The sequence below is a fragment of the Trifolium pratense genome, linkage group LG6, assembly GCF_020283565.1.
Source record: "Trifolium pratense cultivar HEN17-A07 linkage group LG6, ARS_RC_1.1, whole genome shotgun sequence".
NCBI lineage: Eukaryota > Viridiplantae > Streptophyta > Magnoliopsida > Fabales > Fabaceae > Trifolium > Trifolium pratense.
The window spans coordinates 11,578,151-11,600,868 of NC_060064.1; the positions used below are offsets into that span (position 1 = coordinate 11,578,151).

The 22,718-nt window shown below is 30.9% G+C and overlaps 2 protein-coding genes across 14 annotated transcripts; both read left to right on the forward strand.

The window, feature by feature from the left end:
• Positions 1 to 742: 742 nt before the first annotated feature.
• LOC123890076 (casein kinase 1-like protein HD16) lies at positions 743 to 8,516 on the forward strand. Of its 2 annotated transcripts, XM_045939614.1 has the most exons (17): positions 743 to 1,225; positions 1,992 to 2,463; positions 2,810 to 2,935; positions 3,042 to 3,115; positions 3,215 to 3,284; positions 3,357 to 3,412; positions 3,520 to 3,591; positions 3,699 to 3,793; positions 3,934 to 4,000; positions 4,077 to 4,206; positions 4,312 to 4,530; positions 4,635 to 4,765; positions 5,628 to 5,802; positions 5,905 to 5,995; positions 6,766 to 6,923; positions 7,012 to 7,200; positions 8,094 to 8,516. In XM_045939614.1, the coding sequence occupies exons 2-17, from the start codon at positions 2,050 to 2,052 to the stop codon at positions 8,151 to 8,153; spliced, it is 2,127 nt and encodes a 708-aa protein (XP_045795570.1). In that variant the 5' UTR covers positions 743 to 1,225; positions 1,992 to 2,049; the 3' UTR covers positions 8,154 to 8,516. The 2 variants fall into 2 exon arrangements, with proteins under 2 accessions (XP_045795570.1, XP_045795569.1); XM_045939613.1 differs by having other exon boundaries at positions 819 to 1,225; positions 3,042 to 3,284.
• Positions 8,517 to 17,131: 8,615 nt separating this feature from the next.
• LOC123890077 lies at positions 17,132 to 21,854 on the forward strand. 12 transcript variants are annotated; one of them, XR_006802706.1, is made up of 9 exons: positions 17,132 to 17,216; positions 17,369 to 17,408; positions 17,939 to 17,994; positions 18,340 to 18,593; positions 19,073 to 19,158; positions 19,254 to 19,349; positions 19,595 to 19,859; positions 20,251 to 20,366; positions 20,518 to 20,804. XR_006802706.1 is itself a non-coding variant. In XM_045939615.1 (6 exons), exons 1-5 carry the CDS (start codon positions 19,386 to 19,388, stop codon positions 20,587 to 20,589), a joined length of 405 nt encoding a protein of 134 aa, XP_045795571.1. In that variant the 5' UTR covers positions 19,349 to 19,385; the 3' UTR covers positions 20,590 to 20,658; positions 20,989 to 21,854. The 12 variants fall into 12 exon arrangements, 1 of the variants encoding a protein (XP_045795571.1); XR_006802699.1 differs by having other exon boundaries at positions 17,139 to 17,216; positions 17,327 to 17,408; positions 17,869 to 17,994; ... (1 more) ...; positions 19,595 to 19,690; positions 19,780 to 19,859; XR_006802703.1 differs by having other exon boundaries at positions 17,139 to 17,216; positions 17,327 to 17,408; positions 17,869 to 17,994; positions 19,591 to 19,859.
• Positions 21,855 to 22,718: the final 864 nt, after the last annotated feature.

The window sequence follows — 22,718 nt, forward strand, 5'->3', positions numbered from 1 at the left end:
TCCTACCATTGACATTTCGATGCATTCACGCAATCAACACATCTGTGACTGTTGAATCGAGATAAAATTGTTAAAATTTCAATGTGTATTCAATATTTTTATTAAACAAAATTGTAAATATGTTTTGGACTGGACTTAAATCTAAACCGGCCTACTAGGCCCAAATCATTTCAACCTAAAGTAGGTTAGTTCTCAAAGTCACGAGCATACGATACTTCTAACAACCGACCATCGGAATCATGTCCCTTTAATGCAGATCAATGCATTAAATGTAAAAATTCTTTCTCTCATCAATCATCAATATCAAGGCTGTCAATTTTGTCCTCTCGTTAATAAATGTGTTTCCGCGCCAGGACGCGCGCACGCACACACTTCTTTCCTACAACAACTCATATATCTATCTCTTTACTACAAACCTCTCACTTCACAGTTATATTCTTACTTGGACTTCAACGTGTCTTGTCGATACCCCATCTCAAACAACCTTATAGACACATCGTTTTCACCACCAACCATTCCTCTTTTATAAGGTAAGATCAAAATCTAAACCATTCAAATTCAATTTAACGACTATAACAGATTCACTAACCGCGAGAACGCGCCAAAATTTACCCGAGTCCATCATAACAATCTTACTTAATATCTTGTAAAAAAAATGATCTTAATATTAATAGCAAAGTAAAACTAATATTAACAATATAATTAACAAACAATTAACAAAATAATAATAATAATATAAGAAAATATGGTTTGGATATTAGAAAGACACATTTGCATGGTGCATATAATCTCACACACACAACAACACTCACACACGTACACAACCAACACCAATAATCACCATTACCGCATCCTCCTCTATTTCTCTCTGGACAAACAAATTAAAAAAATAATAATAATAAAAAAAGACCGAAATATATAACAAAACCGAAACAAGGCTAACCCATATCTAACATATCTTCTTCATCTTCCACCACCACCATCATCATCACCTAATATACTTCCCAACCGCTCTTTTCTTCTCCTTCTCACAAACCCTAATTTCATTCATCACCATGCTTTCTTCCTTATAGTTTCTTTCACTCCAACAAACTCTTCACCTTTTTCTCAACATTACGCTTTTCACTCATTCTTCCAACGATCGTCACTTCCTTCGCTTTCTCTTTTCTTTTCTTCGTTAATCGCGTCCCGATCCTTCTCCTTTTGCAGCTCCACGCTTCGATCTGTGAGTTTTTTTTCGTTTTTCTTTCTTTTTTCGTTTTGTTTTGTGCGTAACATGCGTGTTTTTGTTTTTGGATTATCGTTTTTTTTTTGTGAATTTTTTCTCGATCGGTTTTGATTGTTGTTATCGATGAGACGGTTAATCAGTTTTTTTTAAATTTTTTTTTGGTATTTTTTGTTTTTTTTTTGTTTGTGTGATTTTTTTGGATGATCGGATTCATGATTGATGTTATTCGTTGAGTGTTGAATTGAAAAGTTGATTATGATTCTGTGTTTTTGACGGGGTTGTTTTGATTGAAGCAATCGGTGGAATTTGCAGGTTGAAATTTGTGTATTTTGTTTAGGAGATGAAGGATTAGAATAAGAACTTGTTTGTTTTTGTTTTTTTTTGCTGTTAAATGGTTTAAACTATTGAGCTATTATGATAATGATAATATAGAAAGTTTGTGTTAAATTTGGAATGCAGAAAATGACAGATTTCTCTGTATGCTTTTAGGTACATTCTTTTTTTTTGTGGAGACTCAGACTATATAATTATATATTTTGAAAGTAACATTTTTGTTTCTCTTTGTATTTAATGTTTTTTCATTATGCTGCTTTCGTTATGTTGTTATCTGACGTCGAACTGAGGATTGCGCCATAGATATTTTTTTTAGGACTTTTTAGTGTGATGTGTAGATGCAGCTAAATATCTTTAGTTCATTTTGGAGGTTTCTCGAACAATGTCATTATCTCATTTGTGTATTTGTTTTTGGTTATTTTTGTTGCAGAGACTTTTTTGCTGTTTTTGAGTGCTATAAAGTGGGCTATGATTTGAATGGGGAGAGGATGCCAGAGTTGAGAAGTGGAGCTAGAAGGTCAAAGCGGCTTGGAGATCTTCAGCCTGATCCACTACCTGCTGATCAAGGAGAGAATTGGGCAGAGCCTGCGCAGAACAGAACTAGGAGGAGAGTTGGAGGTGGAAGAGGAAGAGGTGGTAATGCCACAGGTTTAGGTAAAGGGTCTTCACCAGCTGTACCTACAAGACGAACTGCAGCTGGTAGAGGCCGCGGAGCAAGATTGATTGATTTGGATCCTGAACCTCGTGAGGTACTGCCAGAACCTGTTGCATTAAGGGCTCAGGAACCTGTTTACAATCAAGTAGAGGTAGTGGCCAATAATAACATTTTGATGGAGGGTGGAAGTGGTGATAAAGCGGCAGCAGCTGAAGAGGAAGCAACCACAACCCCTGTCCCTGATAGGGTATCTTCTTTGTTGCGTGTTCTCTTGCATTGCCTTATCGCATTTCAAAATCTATTGCTGCAAATTTGTTTTAATGATGCGTTTATTACATTTATTACATTTCTTCCCTGCTTTAGCTGTTTTCCATTAATGTGTTGAAAATATAATAATTGACTGTTCTGGAATTTGAGATGGTAATGGAGATTTTGGTTTTGCATTTTATTATTATTGAAATAATGTTGATGTTTTGGTTCACCAGTTCATCCATGAATGAGTTATTCTAGACTGCATTGCGGTTGTTTTTATTAACATCCAGTTAGGATAGATTTGGTTGTATCTTATTTTATATGAACTCTTATGTATGCAGGTACAAGTTGGTAACTCTCCTGTATATAAGACAGAAAGGAAGCTGGGTAAGGGTGGTTTCGGCCAAGTGTATGTTGGCAGAAGGGTTAGTGGTGGCTCTGATCGAGTAGGTCCTGATGCCATTGAGGTACTACTCAAACATTCAATCTCTCTCTCCCTCTCTCTCTCTCTCTGATCTAATGAAATATTAATAACACTGTGTGTGATGATACATTACCTTTCTCTGTTTAAAGGTTGCACTCAAGTTTGAGCATAGAAACAGTAAAGGTTGTAATTATGGGCCTCCTTATGAGTGGCAAGTTTACAGGTATAAACAATCTATCCTTCATGTATGTAAAGGCTTACCATGTGCTTTAATTTTATTATTATATCCAATTCTCACTTTTGTATTTTTGGCATTGATAAGTACTCTGAATGGTTGCTATGGCATTCCTGGGGTTCATTACAAGGGTCGACAAGGAGATTTCTACATTTTGGTGAGATATGGCTTCCCTATATCAGCATATGTTGACTGACTCTGTATTCTAAAATAAAACAAATTATTTCAGGTGATGGACATACTCGGGCCCAGTCTTTGGGATGTATGGAATTCTCTTGGTCAATCGTAAGATTTGGACTCTCTTTTTCATTGCATAGGTTCACATTGGTATAACTGCAAATTCTTTGAGTTCATTCTATTCTGGCTCCACTGAACTTTTTGCATCTTAACAGGATGTCGCCAAGTATGGCTGCTTGCATTGCAGTGGAGGCAATATCAATTCTTGAGAAGCTCCATTTGAAAGGGTAAATCCTTTTATTAGTTTTTCAGAGTCAACAATAATATTCCCATTTATTATGATTAAGTTATGGCTGATTGCTTTCTATAAATGAAACTTGTATCATTAAATTAGGTTTGTGCATGGAGATGTAAAACCAGAAAACTTTTTGCTTGGTCAACCTGGAACGGCTGATGATAAGAAGTTATATCTTATTGATCTTGGTTTAGGTATGTTAATGTTGTCTTTTTAAGCCAGTCACGTTTCCACTAAGTTTATTTTTCTCTCTATATAACTTCAGATTTTAGTTATTTGGAGTTGTACCATATTTTGATCGTGCATTAATGTCCATACCATGCACTGTCTTCAGCTTCTAAATGGAAGGATGCATCATCTGGTCAACACGTTGAATATGATCAGAGACCTGATATATTCAGGTTTGTAAACATTGCGAGTTTAACATATCTTTTGTGTTTACACATTGACATATTGATAATATGCCTTTATGTGCAGGGGAACAATAAGGTATGCTAGTGTACATGCACATTTAGGTAGGACTGGCAGTCGAAGGGATGATCTCGAGTCACTGGCATACACATTGATATTTCTCATAAAAGGGAGATTGCCGTGGCAGGGTTATCAGGTGTGTTTTGTAGTATGATAGTATCTCATCAAGTATAGATTATTGCTTGCTTCTAGAGATTTAATCTTATATGGTATGGTTCCTCTCTTTCCCCCCAATCTACAGGGTGACAATAAAAGTTTTCTTGTTTGTAAGAAAAAAATGTCCACTTCTGCGGAGTTGATGTGCTGCTTTTGTCCTGCTCCATTTAAGCTGTTCCTAGAAGCAGTTACTAACATGAGATTTGATGAGGAGCCAAATTATTCCAAGCTTATATCACTTTTTGACAGCTTGATCGAACCATGCACTCCATTGAGACCTATTAGAATTGATGGAGCTTTGAAGGTTATTTTAGCTGTCTTTTGTGTTTATTTGAGTGTGTTAAGTGCCGTGTCTTTTCATTGATTTTTATTTTTATTTCTCCAAAAGCTAAACCTTTTATTATATAGGTTGGTCAAAAGCGAGGAAGGATGCTTATAAATCTGGAAGAAGATGAACAGCCTAAGAAAAAAGTACGATTGGGGAGTCCTGCTACTCAGTGGATATCTGTTTATAATGCACGCCGTCCCATGAAGCAGAGGTAATTAATATTTTCTTTGTTGTTATAAGTTTCTTCTCCATGGTTTTGGTTATGATCTTTCCACCTTCATCTTTACTTTCATTTTCTGGCTCCAAAGATTGGGGCGTATCACTGCCATACTAAACCGATCTGCTTTGCCGAATGATGCATCACATTCCCCTCAAAGGATTTGTTTATTTTCCTCATCATTCAAAAGAACATTCCCCTGCATCTGCATCCGCATCCGCATCAACCAATGCAGTATATGCTTAAGTATAGAAATAGAAATGTTAGACTCTTGCAAATGAGGCTGTACTACATGCTCATTTGTCACCTCCTTCGAGAGCACTGATGTATTCTCCATTTCTTTCCAACAAATATCTAGCAGGTTGGATTATTTGTTAGGAACCCAGGAAAGAGCATTGAGGAACTGATAGAAACAATCAAACAAAATGATTTATTTTATTGATTACAAATAATAGTATATAAAATTGATTCTCCTCCATTAATTTTCCTTTTACAACTTGGCCACTGTAATTTTCCTTAATCCTATTAACACCAAACCATCCATCTCTTAATATACTAACCAATGATTCTAGTGATATAACCGTCTTGTAACTAACTATTGATATTCAGGAATATATCTAACATCTACTCATTTCTAAATTTGTTAACTAGTCAAATTGATGTACCGTACCTGTTCTTGAATTTATAGATTTTGATTGAACACCGTACTTATCTCCTGACAGTGCTCTCTATAAAAATAATTTCAACAAAATAACTGGTGGTAATTGATTGCCCACTGTATATTTGTATGTGTTGCTTATTCATTAAGTAGTCTCGTTATTTTGCTTGATTTAAGTAACACTTTCTTTGGTTGCAGATATCACTATAACGTAGCGGACAATAGGCTCCGGCAGCATGTAGACAAGGGTATTGAGGATGGGCTGTATATAAGCTGTGTGGCCTCTTCATCAAGTTTGTGGGCCCTAATCATGGATGCAGGAACAGGTTTTTCTTCCCAGGTTTATGAGTTATCACCGGCCTTCCTGCACAAGGTTGGTTTCTTTCCTTGATATTTATATTTCATCTTCTATCAATCAAATCTTTATGAGTGGAGTAATTTATGCTTGGCTGCTGCTATTTTGATGATCCCTCAGGATTGGATTATGGAGCAATGGGAGAAAAATTACTATATCAGTTCAATAGCTGGTGCAGTTAATGGCAGTTCCTTGGTTGTCATGTCCAAAGGTTTGATCATTACACCCCTTTTGCAACATTTATAGTTTTATGACCTTACTAAATTGTTGTACCTTGCCTATCATTGTTGTACCTTACTAAATTGTTTAGGTAGGACCTTACTAAATTGTTTAGGTAGGACCTTACTAAATTGTTGTACATTGCCTATCATTGTATTATTATTATTTATTTTTTTTGTTTTATGGTTGCTATGCCATTTAAGCTGTCTGTAGAAGCACTTCAAAATGTAAGAGTACACTGCAAGTGTTTGCCATTTTAGATACCGATTTATAAATGCTACCTTGTATTAACACGGTTTTAACGAGACTCACAGGTGCAATCCGGGATTCGTTTAGTTCCTTCAAGAAGTCTGACCTAAGTTTTTTCCCTACTTGGCTTACATAGACATTGTATACATTTCTATATAGAATTAGAAAATGATTTTAAAAGACAAGTTGATTCTCTCCATGTTCAATCTGCTTTCCTATAAACACATTCAATTTGTACCTAATCAGGCTGCTTAGGTTGGTAAATTTCATTTTGGAGACATGAGGCAGACTCTAACTCTTGACACAAACCTATGAGACAACACTTTCCTTGAAAACAACTTATTTACCTATGAGACAACACTTACTTGAAAATAACTTATTTAGTTATAGAAGATGGCAAAAAATTCAAATTTGTTTTATTAGGGGGAGTTGCTTTCTTGACCTCGTTTAACTTCTCCGGGATGAGAAAAACAACTATTCTTTGATTCTAATGGTGGAATCCTTGGTGTGCAGGAACTCCTTATACACAGCAGTCCTACAAAGTGAGCGAATCATTTCCTTTCAAATGGATAAACAAGAAATGGAAAGAAGGGTTCCATGTTACCTCCATGACTACTGCTGGCAGTCGTTGGGGTGTTGTTATGTCCAGGAATGCTGGGTATTCTGATCAGGTATATATATAGTCTTTTTAACGTTGATTTTTGGCCATGTTCAATTATTTTAACACTGATATACTTATATTTCATTTTGTGATTCAAGGTTGTGGAGCTTGACTTTTTGTATCCAAGTGAAGGAATCCATCGGCGATGGGAGAACAATTACCGGATTACTTCAATGGCTGCTACTAATGATCAGGCAGCCTTCATACTAAGCATACCGAAACGCAAATTAGTTGATGAAACCCAAGAGACTTTACGGACATCTGCTTTCCCTAGCACCCATGTAAAGGTATTTTTGCATTTATTTTGCCCTATAATATGTTGAGATTTATGCAGTTTTAGAGGGAAAAATCCTCAGTCTTATGTGGTGTTCAACTGCTATTCTCCCCCCTTTCTCTTTTCCGTCTCACACTATGAAGCTCTGACATGCCAAAAGAAGGGTGTGTCGCCGTGTCGGAGACCGACACATCTGACATGTCGGATACCGCTACGACACATTATTTTAAATGACGGACACAGCCCAATTAAAACAAATTTTGAAATATTTTTTACCTTCATATATTCTACTTCCCCTCTATAAAAACAAAACTATTAAGTTTCCTTATTTTATTTTTTCTGTTTCTGAGTTGAGTTTGTGCGTCCACTTCACTTTCTCTTGTCGCCCAGGTATCATTTTGTTTTAGATAATTTTCCTTAATTGAAAGTACTCAGTTTGTTTTGTTGGATTTATGTCTTTTTTTGGTTGATTGAAAGTACTGAGTTTTTATATAAACATAACTTTTGCTTCTCATTTTAGACTATTTATAAATGGTGCTCATAAATTGCTTTATTTTATTAATATATAAGATATATATAGCCATGTGTCCTATGTTTTTTACGTTGTCCCGTGTTGTGTCCTGTGTCCGAGTCCAGGCTTCATAGGTCTCACAACTTATTAACATAACTTTATTGTGTTTTTCTTTCTTTCTCCCTTCCATTGTTATTTGTTACTTTAGTGGAGTATTGAAGTTGAGAATCTGATTGCTTATTGTTGAGAATGATCATTTATATCTCTTTCTGCAATTTGAAATCCTGACTATTTTCAAGGCGAAAGTCTGAATTTTCTGCGGTGTTCTACTGCTATTATCTCTTTTGGGTTTCTCTCCTCACTAAGTATTAATATCCTACTCAATGAATTTTCAGGAGAAATGGTCGAAGAATCTCTACATTGCCTCGATTTGTTACGGACGAACTGTTTGCTAGCTTCTGCAGTGAACATTTGCTATATCCTTTTGGAAAGACAGGAGGATTTATGCGATAAAAGTGGGAATGGGTAGGTTTGTTTTTACCCCCAAACTCAGTCACTGCCAAAAAAGGTCTTCCCATATAAAATTTGACGTTATAATTGTATAAAAAAGAAAAAGGGGAAACCGAAGCGTGCTATGCTGTGTGAGAGCGGAAGCAATTATTTGTTTGAATAGTGTAACATGTTAAAGGGGCTGGCTATTTTGGCCATCTTTCATGTGTGCTTTTAAAAAATTTACGATTTTTGTATGTATTGATAGAAATTCTTACCAACATCATTATCAACATAAAATAATGAATTCTAAGCTATAATAGTTTCTAGATTTGAAGACTAATAATTCTCTACGGACCTTATCTAGTGGATATCCGTATTTACTATATGCACGACTTGTAATGACTAAAGGGCATTTTCTTTAAATAATCAGTGCACGATGCTCTCGTGAAAACGACTTGACTATCAGTGCATGAGTCACTTTGCAGCAGTTTTACTCTTCATTCTCTTTTGATCATTTACTAAGTTCAACATTTTTTTGTGCGACTCAGCTTTGTTAGAAGGTTGGGGGGTGCGAAAGAAATAGGCTACGTTGCAAAGGACTATTATTATCGTGAGTTTGTTTCGTGCTCTCCACAGTTTCTCCGTGCCATCTAAAATGATCAAAATTACCCCCTTGCTACCTAGGGAGTTGACTCAATTCGCTGCTTGGATAACGAATGTTATAAAAATGTGACCCGTATAAGCCAATAAATCTACAAATGCATTTTTATGCGTGTTTTGTACGGGTTTGGATACTAGTTTTTCACAATAAGGTGTTCTCACTTGAGTCGCCCCCTTGCCAAACATTTTTAACTTTATTTTTAAAGGTCTTGTATATTACTTAAATATAAAGCAGCTTTAAACAAATAACATGTGGAAAACTCATTATTGCTTGATAAATGGTAATGTGTGTTCCGTCTTCGTGTGGTGTTTGTTTGATCTCCGTCTTCGTGCGGTGTTTGTTTGCTTTCTTATTTTTTACGGCGTTCGTTTGGTTGAGATTGACAGATTAACTTTGATCAACTATTGATTCAATCAATGAAAAAGTCATCAACGATGAAGATCCGAAGACATGAGTATTTCGGTTACTTTTATTTTGTCACATTATTTGTAGGCTTAAGCATGCCGTTTTATGCTATTAACTTGGATGCTGTGAATTTGTTCGTAGATTCATTTTTTACGTTTTTAGCGACATTGAATTTGTGCTTGTATCTGATGTATCTATCAATTTGAATGAATGAATATTTTATTTTAATAAAATAAATGCAGCTTTAAACAAAAAAAAATCGGGCTAAACGTAACCGAAGTACCAATAAATAAATCCATTATAATAGTATCATCAACTCTAAATATTGTTTTTCTGTCAAACAGGCTGATAACTAAAAACTTTCCCAGTACGGGCTTAGGCCCTCTTGAATGTAAAAAAATAAAATAAAAACTTTACCCGTAAAATAAATAAGTTGGTGTTGGAATTCGAATTTCAATCCTAATTGAATTAATATTAAGCTATTTATAATTAAGTTATTTATTTTAAAATTAGGGATGACAATGGGTAGGGTATGGGTAGGGTACTATAGTATTCATCCCCATACCCGCAGTTTGAAAAAATACTTGTACCCATCCCCATACCCGCGTGGGTAACAACCTTTGTCCCCGTCCCCATACCCTATGGGTACCTAAGTACCCTATGGGTACCTAAGTACCCTATGGGTACCTAAGTACCCGTTACCCGTACCCGTTACCCGCATTTTTGCTAAAAATAAATCGATCGATTATAAAATATCATATCGTTTTAATATAATTAATTTTTTTTTTAAGATTTTAATGTCGACTCATGAAAATTATAAACAAAAACTTTACCAATCTCATGTTAAAGTTCATTTATTTGTTAACATATTTACATTGTGTTTGTATTATATTATAAATAAACAATTTTATTAAAAATGTGTAATAGTTTAATAGTTGTTGTATTTTTTTAAATTGATATACATATCTTTTTATATATATATATATATATATATATATATATATATATATATATATATATATATATATATATATATATACACACATTATGTGGGTATGGGGCGGGGTGGGTACTAAGGTACCCGTACCCGCACTCATACCCGTTCATTTTTGCGGGTAATTACCCATACCCGTACCCAAAATGCGGATTTTTACCCTACCCGTTATGGGTAATTTTTGCGTGTGCCCACTGGGTATGGTTCAAATTGCCATCCCTATTTAAAATGGAAGGAGTAGTATAATTTTTCATTTTTGACATCAAATCTAATTCATAATAGAAGACAGACGTCAAGTTTTAGCCTTGAAGATTGTATTTAAAAAAATGTTTGCATAATCTCACCTTAGTAACAAATTGAGTAAACTGTTAAATACACCTCTGAAATTTGTAAATTCGTCAAATATCTCCTGAAATTTGTAAATAGGCAAATATCAATGAAATTATAAAAAGTCAATCAAATTGTCCCTTGACACTACCATCCTTTACGGTTTTAACGACATTGAATTTGTGCTTGTATCTGATGTATCTATCAATTTGAATGAATATTTTATTTTAGTAAAAAAAAAAGCAGCTTTAAACAAAAAAAAAAGTCGGGCTAAACGTAACCGAAATACCAATAAACAATCCATTATAATAGTATCATCAACTCTAAATATTGTTTTTCTGTCAAACAGGCTGATAACTAAAAACTTTCCCGGTACGGGCTTAGGCCCTCTTGAATGTAAAAAAATAAAATAAAAAATTTACCCGTAAAATAAATAAGTTGGTGTTGGAATTCAAATTTTAATCCTAATTGAATTATTATTAAACTATTTATAATTAAGTTATTTATTTTAAAATGGAAGGAGTAGTATAATTTTTCATTTTTGACATCAAATATAATTCATAATAGAAGACAAACATCAAGTTTTAGCCTTGAAGATTGTATTTAAAAAAATGTTTGCATAATCTCACCTTAGTAACAAATTGAGTAAACTATTAAATACAACCCAAAATTTTAAAATCTATAATATGTAATAAGCCAGACTTATTTGTCTTTCTCTCTCCTCTCCTCATTCAACCTCATTCCCCACATTTAATGTTGATATACATTCAATAGCTCTCCAATTACTTTGAAAAATGACCATAATTACTTTGAAAAATAATAGCTGTCCAATTTTTTTCATAAACATTCAATATAGCTGTCCAATTTTTTCCATAAACATTCCCCCGTGCTGTCCAATTTTTTCCATAAACATTCAATTTTTTATAATAAAATGGAATATGCCTTATATTCTTTTTTTTAAAACAGTAGTATTCTAATATGCCTTATTTCAAAAAGGAATGAAATATGCCTTATATTAAATTGCCTACTTAAAAAGGAAATAATTCATAATGAAATAATTCTAATTAATTAAAATATTCGATTTAAAAATAATAATAAAAATATTTCATTTATTACTATTTCAACTTCAAATATTTTATTTTTTGACTAACTTCAAATAATTTTAAAAACCAATTTTTATTTATTTATTTATTTTTGTGGATGAAATGATTTAAACAAAATGAAAAAACGTGAAAACAATATTTTATATTTTTTAAAAATGAATCATGGCTTGACCAAAAAAAAAAAAAGAATCATGGAATTTTCTTTTTTGAAAAAGATGTGATAATATATGAATGTTTTTGATTGTTGATGAATCATGTAATTTATTATTTTGACTAATTGGTCATATTTGATATTAATGATTTTAATTTCATATTAAAGACAAAATTATTCATATCTCCATTTTTTTTCTCTCTCTCTCTCTCTCTCTCTCTCTCTCTCTATATATATATATATATATATATATATATATATATATGAGTCAGGATCCGTTGACACCAACTAGTTTGACACCAAATGTTACACCTCTCAATAACGTTTTAACCGATATAAATTTTATAAAATCCACCGTTGGATTGAAAGTTTACATCATATAGATCATTTGTGTAAAATTTCAGACAAATCCAAAATCATTTGATATGCTATTGAGATACATAAAGATTAACGGCATTTAAAAAAATACAAAAACCGTTAATTTTGATGTATCTCAATAACATATCAAATGATTTTGGATTTATTTGAAATTTTACACAAATGATCTATATGATGTAAACTTTCAATCCAACGGTGGATTTTATAAAATTTATATCGGTTAAAACGTTATTGAGAGGTGTAACATTTGGTGTCAAACTAGTTGGTGTCAACGGATCCTGACTCTATATATATATATATATATATATATATATATATATATATATATATATATATATATATATGATCTTTGTGTGAATACTACAACTCACAATTTTTCAAATCTTTTCTTTTGGTTATTTCTCTTAGTTATTTTCATTGTTATTTATTTACTTGAATTACTTGAATTTTTAATTTATTCTCTCTTTTATCAATCATATTTGTTGTCTTTATAATTTTCTTCAACTTTTTCTTCTTTATTCTATTATTTTGTTGATCATTATCTCTTCTTCTATTTTTCAGGAATGTGATCATAAAGAAAGATATGGAACACGAGAAACAAAGTTGTTTTCATGGGAGAATGCAAGAATATTGAGAACATTTTGTGGGGCCTCAAATTAACTTCTTAATTTGGATGCTAATAGTGTTTATTCTTTTGCTTGATAGTGTAATAATCATATTAGTTGTCTTCATTGTTAATCATTTGTTGTAATGGGTTGAAGTACATCTTCCTGCATCTTATTTTGATTTTGCCTATAAAAAAAAAAAACTAAACCACATTTGTTGTCAAATATTAATTAATAAAAATTATTTTTGTGTACATCGGTCAATTTCTGGCGTTTTAAGTTTTCTCTTTACATTCAACTACTCACTCCGTCCCATATTATAAGAAAAAAAAATCACTTTTTTATGTCCAAAATTATAAGCAAAAAAAGCTAACTTTTATCATTTTCAAGATTTACTTTTATTTATTCTCATAAAATTAAATGCAAATTGTATTTAATTTACTCTCTCTTCTTTCCTCAATAATAAATAACCAATAAAAATTCTTTTTACATCTTCCCATGAAACTTATTTCAAGAAAAACACAAAAAATCATACTTCAAATCATCATATTCCACTTTTCTTAATAAGTGTGAATTTTTTTTTTTTGCTTATATTATGGGATTGAGGGAGTATGATAGAAATTTGCATTTATTTTTTTTACAAAAATTTGCATATATAACAAGTTTTTTTGCTAAAAAAACAAGTTTATTTTTCGGTACCAAAATATTATCACATATAACAAGCTAATTATTACTGACCACCATCATCTACGCGACATTTAATAGACTGAAACACGTGATTTACAATCAATTAATTCAATTGTATTAATCAATTTAGTCCATAAAACTACTAACAAAACACAATTTTAGTGTTGTTTTATAATTTCGAGATCCGAGTCATTTAAACATCTCCACTTCCACTTCAAATCATAAGGAACTTTTTTTAAAAAAAATAAAAAATAAAGAACCTTATTTTATTATTTTAAAACATGCTGTATTTTTTAATTTTATAAATAGACCAAATAACAAGTCATGAAAATTGACATACACAAAAAAAAAAAACTATACTTATTTATAAATTATAATGCAACAAAAAAAAATTGTACTACAGGCTATTTTGGCACTACCATATATATCATTATGTTGCACTAGCTTATTTGTACTACAAATATATTTTTAGCATATTTTCTATTAATAAGATTATTAAACCAATTAAAGCAAATACGTTTTTAGCATATTTTTAATGCAAATACATTTTTCATTTCTATATTCATAATATCAATTAATTGATTGATATTAATTAATTGATTCACTCATCAATAAAATAGAATGAATTAAAATCATATAAGGCAACAATTCAAAGAATTCTAATTCTAATAAATGTTTACTAGCTCATTTTTTTCAGCAAATAAAAAAAATGAATTTGAAATTGAAATATATTTATTTGGGCGTAAATTAGCCACACGTTTTGTTTAATAAAAATGGAAATATCAATCTCTATAATTATAGTAAATTCGAATTCAAAAAATAAAATAAAATCCTCTAAATAATTTTGTATTAATCTTTGACATAAAATATATTTTTAGCATATTTTCTATTAATAAGATTATTAAACCAATTAAAGCAAATACGTTTTTAGCATATTTTTAATGCAAATACATTTTTCAATTCTATATTCATAATATCAATTAATTGATTGATATTAATTAATTGATTCACTCATCAATAAAATAGAATGAATTAAAATCATATAAGGCAACAATTCAAAGAATTCTAATTCTAATAAATGTTTACTAGCTCATTTTTTTCAGCAAATAAAAAAAATGAATTTGAAATTGAAATATATTTATTTGGGCATAAATTAGCCACACGTTTTGTTTAATAAAAATAGAAATATCAATCTCTATAATTATAGAAATATCCTCTAAATAATTTTGTATTAATCTTTGACATAAAATAAAAAAACTAATTAAAAGAAGTATTTATCTAAATGATTTTTTTATATTGTAAGGAAAAGGTTTTTAATTTTTATATTGTAAATAAAAGCTTTTTAATAATTTTATTTTTTAAAAAACTATAGGTACATTAAATCGAAATATTTTTTTTAAATGAAATATTTTTTATAAATAATTATAGCAACACTAATTTCTTTTTCTGAATACATTAAAAAAAAATTGACCGTAGTAGTATATAATTATTGACCGTAGTATATTTAAAATAGTTGAAAAATATGGTAATGCAATATATTTTTGGAAATGTTAAATATAGAATGAACCTCATAAATTAAGGCAATTTCAAAAATTAAGGGATTAGTAAAAGCTTGGGGTGGTAAACGATTTCTCTATCGTAAATTCATATTACTCATTTTAATTTTTAAATCTATTTTATATGTAGATCTGTTTGGTAGAATGATGACAGACTCATCTAAGGCATGTGTTTAAGACATTGAAGAATAATTCTTTACATTTTTTAGTTTTGTTTGTCTTTTCAATTTGCTACTTTTACGTTTTAGAGATTTATGTTCAGTTGTTGCAATGTAATGTAATTTGATTTATGATGTAGACATATATAACTTTTTTTTTAATTTCAATGTTTGTGTCGAATGCATTATTTATGATAATTTTTTATTACATAAGGTGGTTTTATTAATCAAGGCATAAGATATGCTAAAATCGGAACACTCGCACTGTCCAATAAAGTCATATAATATAAAAGTAGAAGAAGAGAATCCCATCACAGTACATCGTGTTCCTGGAGTTAAACAACAACAACCCCAAGTCTCTTAAAAACTCAAAATTAGAAAAATTATGTCGCGCAATTAAATTAGTGTAGACTATTAATGTGTACGATTAAATAATAAAAAATTATGTCCACAATTTGTGACTAATTTTTTGGGTCATGTTAATTCTTAGAGTACATGTTAAAGAATCCAAATATCAAAATATTCTCTTCAATTTTGTGCATTTTTTTAATATAATAAATTTTTCTGCATTTTATTTATGAAAATTTAAACTTGAATTAACCGCATGAATTTTAATAAAATATTTTTTTATTTAAATCATTATATGTGTTACATTAATTTTAAGGGAACAAGTTAGCATTTTCCTATTTTTTTCATAGTTATTTTACTTTAGATATTATGAAATTACTTTAACTTTTTCTGTTTGCTCGGGGGCTTTATTTTAAGATATTTATACGAGATTTTATATTTTTACTCATATATTCATACATTGATCTATTTTTTGTATTTTTTATCGGGTCTGTGTTCATTTTTTTTGTTATTTATATATAACTTTTTTTTTTGTTGATTTATATGAAGATTATATATTTATATTCATATATTAAGACGGAAATCTATTTTTATTTTATAATTTACGTGAGATTTTTGTATTTATAATTTACATGCGCATATATTTTTGCACATGTATTACTTTGGGGCTATACTTACCTGATAGTCGAACTGTGAATTATCAGCGAATTTTTCCATGAGAACAAGAGTGTTAATACTACTTAATACAAAAAAAAAAATTACAATAAATACGTTATTTTTATTCATATATTAACACAAAGACATATTTTTTTCCAATAATTTATACGATGTTCTATATTTATTTTATTTGGAGGATTTTGATGTGGAAATTAAATTAACTAATATAAGATATATTCAAATAATTTTTTTAGGGTATTTTTGTTTCATATTTATTTTACTACGGGTATTATGAGATTATTTTAACTTTGTTTTGTTTGTTTGGGGGGCTTTTTTTAAAAAAGTTTACACACGAGTCTATATTTTTACGTATATATTAAGAGACATGATTTATTTTTTTGTAATTTATACGGGGCCTACTCTTTTTCTTTTTTTTTGTGATTCACGCGGGAAATATATTAAAATTGTACGTTTAATTTTCGGTAAAATAAAAAATCAGAGGTACAATTTTAATTGAATTGTAAATGATTTTAAAACTATTTTAATTGACTATATTTATATATTAATACGGGATCTTAATTTATTTTATTTTTGACAAATACGGGATCCTACTTTTTTTATGTTATAGTTTTTCATTTTTCATCCTTTTTATTTCAGAATGATGAAAATTTTAATATTAAAATATTAATTTTTTAGTCTCATTTTACCTGTGCTTGGCACGGGTCCGGATACTAGTTCGTCAAATATCACTTGAAACTTGTAAATAAGCAAATATCTCTGAAATTATAAAAAGTCAATCAAATTATCCCTGACACTACCAGTCAGAGTCCACGTCAGGAGGAATTTAATTGACGTTTTATAATTTCAGGGGTATTTGACTATTTCCAAATTTGATGAATATTTAATGAGTCCCTGCTATTATCGGTTTGTCCTAGAATCTATTTATCCCTTACGGGTTCAATTTGATTTCCTTGATCCCTTCGGATAGGTTTAAAGGTAAAGTGAAATTTGTTTTCATCTCTGTATTTGAATTGATCCCTTCCTAATTTTACTCCAATTAGTGTTCTAAAATGTATTTGAATTGCTTTAGCATTTGGATTTTACAGAATCATAATGAACTAGGTCTTCTTTGATGTTTGGGTGATTAGGCTATAGTGGAAGCAGCTGGTTTTGAATGCATCATACTTGGTCAGCTAACTCTAATCAAATTACCTATTTCTTGTTTCAATTTTTGTATCAGAAACCAAATTAAACTATGTGAAATTTATCTGTTCAATGCTTTTTGAATTCTTGTGATATTCAATGTTTCTTTTCCATTTTAATTGAGTACTTTATGTTAGGGTAATTTAAGAACTCGATTTTAACCTGGTTGATTTTTTAGGAGGATTTAGCATTAGTATTTTTGTTAGAGGGTGAAAAATAAAACATCTTAGCCAAACCATTAATGAAAATTCTAATATGGTTGATATTATAGCATATTCATGAGATTGTTTATTATTATTAAGCCTTCATTTACATTTATATAAGCCTCTATAGAGCATGGCATTCATAGTAATTACATAATTTGCATTTTTTATTTGTTTGTAAGTTGAGTTTGGAAAGAGTGGGTGCTTTTATCTAAGAATGTTAAAGATGCAATCTTTTGAAGGTTATTGGATCCGTTGGGCATCCGGAATTCAAAATAGTAGATTCTGAAACTGACGAAGTTCTTCCACCAGGTTCAAAGGGCATTTTGAAAGTCAGGGGTCAACCCGTGATGAAAGGATACTTCAAGGTAATGTGCTTTGTCAAGACCATTTTGTCAATGCTTTTCAATCATACAGTTAAACCAGCCCTCATTGGCATTCATGAAACATTAAATACCTTTTCCACGATATCCCAACAACCTATGTCAATAGTAGACGAGTTTATAAGTGTACTTCATATGCACATCATGTGATTTTATTGGTGTTTTTTGGATGAAGTTTTGATAGTTATGTGTTCTATTCTTCTATTAGAATCCAATAGCTTTCAACAGATAGTATAACAAGTTTAATTATACTTAGTTTTGATAGTTGTATTTTTGCATTTAGTTACCAATATACACTTAAACGCCTCATCTATAATTCACACGCAACAGGGGCAGGCGATTGACCACTTGCAGAGATAAGGCTCAACCGTGTAACGATGCATTCTAATCCACTTGCTGGTTAGACTGGTCTCTATAATTCATGTAAAATTGAAGTTTCTATTTTCCAAAACAATAGATATACGCACATCTCTAGTTCTGATTTCACGTTTTTGTCGAGACTTCACTCCCTTCTTCCATATGTTTTAATGCGCTAGGATCCTTTAATTTCCTGCACTAGTGGGTTTTTTTCCAGTCTTTCAGAGGTAAGCTAGTGTCTTTTGAAGGTATTGTATACTATTATGTGTTCCTTGTTTTTGCTTATTTTTATTTTGGTGTTAAATTGTTTGTTAGTCTATGCTTGATTTTTTTAGTTCAAATGTTAATGTTACCTAAGACTCAAATTGGTGTTAAATGGATTTGAATTATGAGTTGTAAGACTCAAAACCAGGTAAATTTATTTATCACATAGCACTGTATTATTATAAGGTCAATTTGGTGTTGAATTTTTGCAATGTGTGTTTTTACTTGTGTTTTCTTTTCTCCGATTTCTTATCGAGGTTGCATGGCTGATATGTAGGGTAGCTGTAGCATCAACTATTGATCCTGTTTTTTACTTTCACATCCTTATATACTTCACCTTGGTGCCTTACCACTTATTTAACAGTTTAGCACATTGTGATTAACTTCAAATGTTGATGATCTATTTGTTCCTCTAACTTATTGTTGTGGCCTGTTTATGCAGTTTTTTTACTGCATCTTCATCTTAGTTTCTGAGAACATCTCTGACACCCCCATATCTTGCGCATTTATGGATACTTTTATGATCAGGTATGCTACTTTCTTGTGCTGATATACTTAGAATCCAACCATGTAATGCGGAAGAAGGTTAAATACACTGACCGATATTTAATTTTTCATTGCAGAAACGACTTTACTTGATTTTAGAGTATGCACCCAAAGATGAACTTTACAAGAAATTGCAGAAATGCAAATATTTCAGTGAATGATGTGCAGCTACTGTAAGTAGTAATTCGTCATCCTCAAATGTTTTGTTTATGAATCTCAAAATTTTGCTGATGAAATGTTTTCTCGGTAATTTGCACTAACATATCAAAAGTTTAATAAATTTGAAAACATAACATGAAAACACATGTTGATGAGTTTATGTTGGTATTAAAAGTAAAATAGGGATTGCATCTGTTTGGTTATGTGGGTATTATTCTAAAGTTGATGAGTTTATGTTGTTATTTTGTGGTTAAGGCAGTATGTTGCATCATTGTCCCGAGCTCTTATATATTGCCATGGAAAGCATGCCATTCATAGGGACATTAAACCAGAGAACCTTCTTATTGGCACACAGGTCATCCCCCCATACTTAGACTACTGTTTCTTTTATGGTCCTTTTGGTTGTCTTCACCTTGTGCTTACCATGTACACATTCATTCGAAGGCGCACCATGTGGTCAGTGCACACATTCATTCGCAGACGGACCATGTGCAGCACACTGGATTATATTCCATCGGAGATGAGTATGTTTAGTTGACACGTTTTTTTTCTTTTCATATTGTATAAGTTAGTCTATCTATAATATGATGAGCCGAAATTCTTGAGGTTTCCGCAGTGGAGAGTGTAGAAAATGATTCAAGTATATATGATTCTCTTCATTTTAATTTAGATTATAAATTTTAAATCAAATTGATCGTTCCTTAACGATAGATTAAAAGTACTAGTTTACTTTAATGCTGATAGCTTGATATATGATTCTCAAAAGTGGCATAATGATTTTCAATCTGCATAATCATGACATTGATCTCATTATTTTCATTGATAAACACAATGTGTTCTGTTTCAAAATTAAAATATTAATCTTCTTCATTTCAAACATAAAAATACATTTAAGTTATGATTGATGATGTGCAGGCCATCCTTGGGTTCAGGTTGGAGGTGTTACCCCTGACAAACCACTTGATTCCGCTGTCTTATCTCGTTTGAAGCAATTCTCTGCAATGAAGAAGCTCAAGAAAATAGCCATTCGAGTGAGTATCCACTAGTTATTTAAGATTAGAAGTATTGCATGTTACATGAAAACTGTATGTACAATCTTAAGATTAGAAGTATCCAATTTTAATTTTTCCAAACCAATTGAAGTTCTATCCATGATGTTGTCCTTGTCGGTGGCTCTTCTAGAATTCCAAAAGTACAAGAGCTGTTGCAAGAGTTTTTCAAGGGGAAGGAATTATGCCAAAGCATCAACCCTGATGAGGCTGTTGCTTATGGTGCAGCTGTCCAGGCTGCTATGTTATGCGATGGTTTTAAGAATGTTCCAAACTTGGCAGGGACGGATCCAGAAATTTTAGTAAGTGGGGTCAAAATTACAACGTAAAAAAATATAAATTGTTATTTATATAATTTTAACATTTTCTTATACAAAATTATTTATTTTGGTTTATTAGTCAATACTTTTAAGATACTCATTAGTATTATAAATTAGTCTTATTAATTTTATATTTGTTATAGTGCAATAAATTGACTATATAAAAACGATAATACCAAATATATGGGGTCAAATTGCATAAATAATACTAGTATTAACTAAAAATATAATAGGCAAGTGGGGTCGGCTGACCCCACTGCCCCACACTAAATCCGTCCCTGAAACTTGGTGTTGCGAGATGTTACACCACTATCACTTGGTATGAATACAACAGGTGATATCATGGAATTTTTTATTACCAAGAACACTAGCATTCCATTCAAGAAGACAGAGATATTTGGAACAGTTATAGATAACCAATCTGGTGCTAAAATTAGGGTTTATGAGGGTGAGAGAGCAAGGGCAAGTGACAACAATCTGCTTTGTTCCTTTGAACTCTTTGGCCCCCACATGCTCGTCGTGGCCACCTGGTGGAAGTGTGCTTTACTATCGATGAAAATGGTATCTTAATCGTTTCTGCTTATGAAAAATCAACTGGTGGTAGGAATAGTATTACCATAACTAATGACAAAGAAAGATTGTCATCTCAAGAAATTAAAAAAATGATCAGAGAAGGTGAAAATTACCGCGTTGAAGATGAGAAATTTCTAAGGAAGGCCAATGTGATGAATGCATTAGATTCATGCGTTTACAAGATCAAGAATGCTCTAGTGAAGAAGGAGGTTAAAGTAAAGCTATCATCTAAAGAAAAAGACCAAATTGATCGTGCAATTACCAAAGCCATAAATCTGCTTGACAGTGCCCAACAGAGGGAAATTGATGTTCTTGAAAATCATCTGGAGGAGCTTGAGAGTAGTATTATCCAACAAATTATTGGTAGATATGTCTAGTTTTTTTGTTTAGTCAATTGGTTTTTTAAATTGTTGCAGTTGAAACTATGAATTAGATACTTGTTTTTTAGTTTAGTTCATTATATAATTTTTTGGGATAAATATGTTATAGGTCCCATAAATATTCAAAGGTTTGTTTTTAGTCCTAAAATTTTTCTTCAACCCTCTAAAATTTTTTCGTTTGCAAAAATGACATGACAGTTACATGTGGCTAATTTAGATGATTAGGATGTGTTGGCGTGTACACATGGCTATTATTATTATTATTATTATTATTATTATTATTAATAATATTTTAAATTAAAAAAATTGAACAACAATCCTGCTAATTCTTTGTAATTTTAATACTAGTTTTTTGTTTTTAATTTGGGGAAGAAGAAGAGTATTGATCGAATGATTTTTTTTTAGTTACTATTTAAACATCAAATGCTAGAAAAAAAATTGACATCATTCATCTCTTCCTCACAAGTACGCAAATCGAAGCATATAAAAAATATTAAAAAAAACAAAAGAGTATATTTGCTGTATATTTGTCAAATAAATGTGTTTGAATAACATTTGTGTTTTTTTTTTTTACAACACAGAAGGAATGAAATTGGGAAGAGCTGTTTCTAATTTGGTAAAGTAGGGGTATTTTAGTCAATTAATTATAAAATTACTTTTTAAAACATAAAATTCATTCTTACTACCGCTCATTGTTGACGCTTGGGGAGTACATCCTCCGTGATAATATATAAGCAAAAGTCACATTTCTAAGTTCATTGCATATTTAATGTATCTGGTCTATATTACAAGACAGATAAATTAAATATGTAATGAATCTTAATTAAATATGTAATGAATCTAAAAAATTAATTTTTACTTATATATATTGTTACAAGAGGAATAATTTTTATTAGGAAATAATCGATTTGTTTCTATTTTTATCTCTTGTAACAAAAAGAAAAACCTCTATTGATTGGAAACGATTCAATCCTGTGACAGTTTACATTCAATACACGCGAGGATGCAACTAAATTTCTATTAAAACATCCTAAAGCATAAATAAACGGCTAATGATACGG

Excerpts from the sequence above, each read along its gene's own strand:
- LOC123890076 (XM_045939613.1), top strand. The coding sequence starts at position 2,050 with ATGCCAGAGTTGAGAAGTGGAGCTAGAAGGTCAAAGCGGCTTGGAGAT. Across the intron at positions 3,413-3,519 it reads TGGAATTCTCTTGGTCAATC|GATGTCGCCAAGTATGGCTG; the intron begins GTAAGATTTGGA and ends GCATCTTAACAG. Across the intron at positions 4,001-4,076 it reads CAGAGACCTGATATATTCAG|GGGAACAATAAGGTATGCTA; the intron begins GTTTGTAAACAT and ends CTTTATGTGCAG.
- LOC123890077 (XM_045939615.1), top strand. The coding sequence starts at position 19,386 with ATGAATCTCAAAATTTTGCTGATGAAATGTTTTCTCG. Across the intron at positions 19,860-20,250 it reads TTATATTCCATCGGAGATGA|GCCATCCTTGGGTTCAGGTT; the intron begins GTATGTTTAGTT and ends GATGATGTGCAG. Across the intron at positions 20,367-20,517 it reads TCAAGAAAATAGCCATTCGA|AATTCCAAAAGTACAAGAGC; the intron begins GTGAGTATCCAC and ends TGGCTCTTCTAG.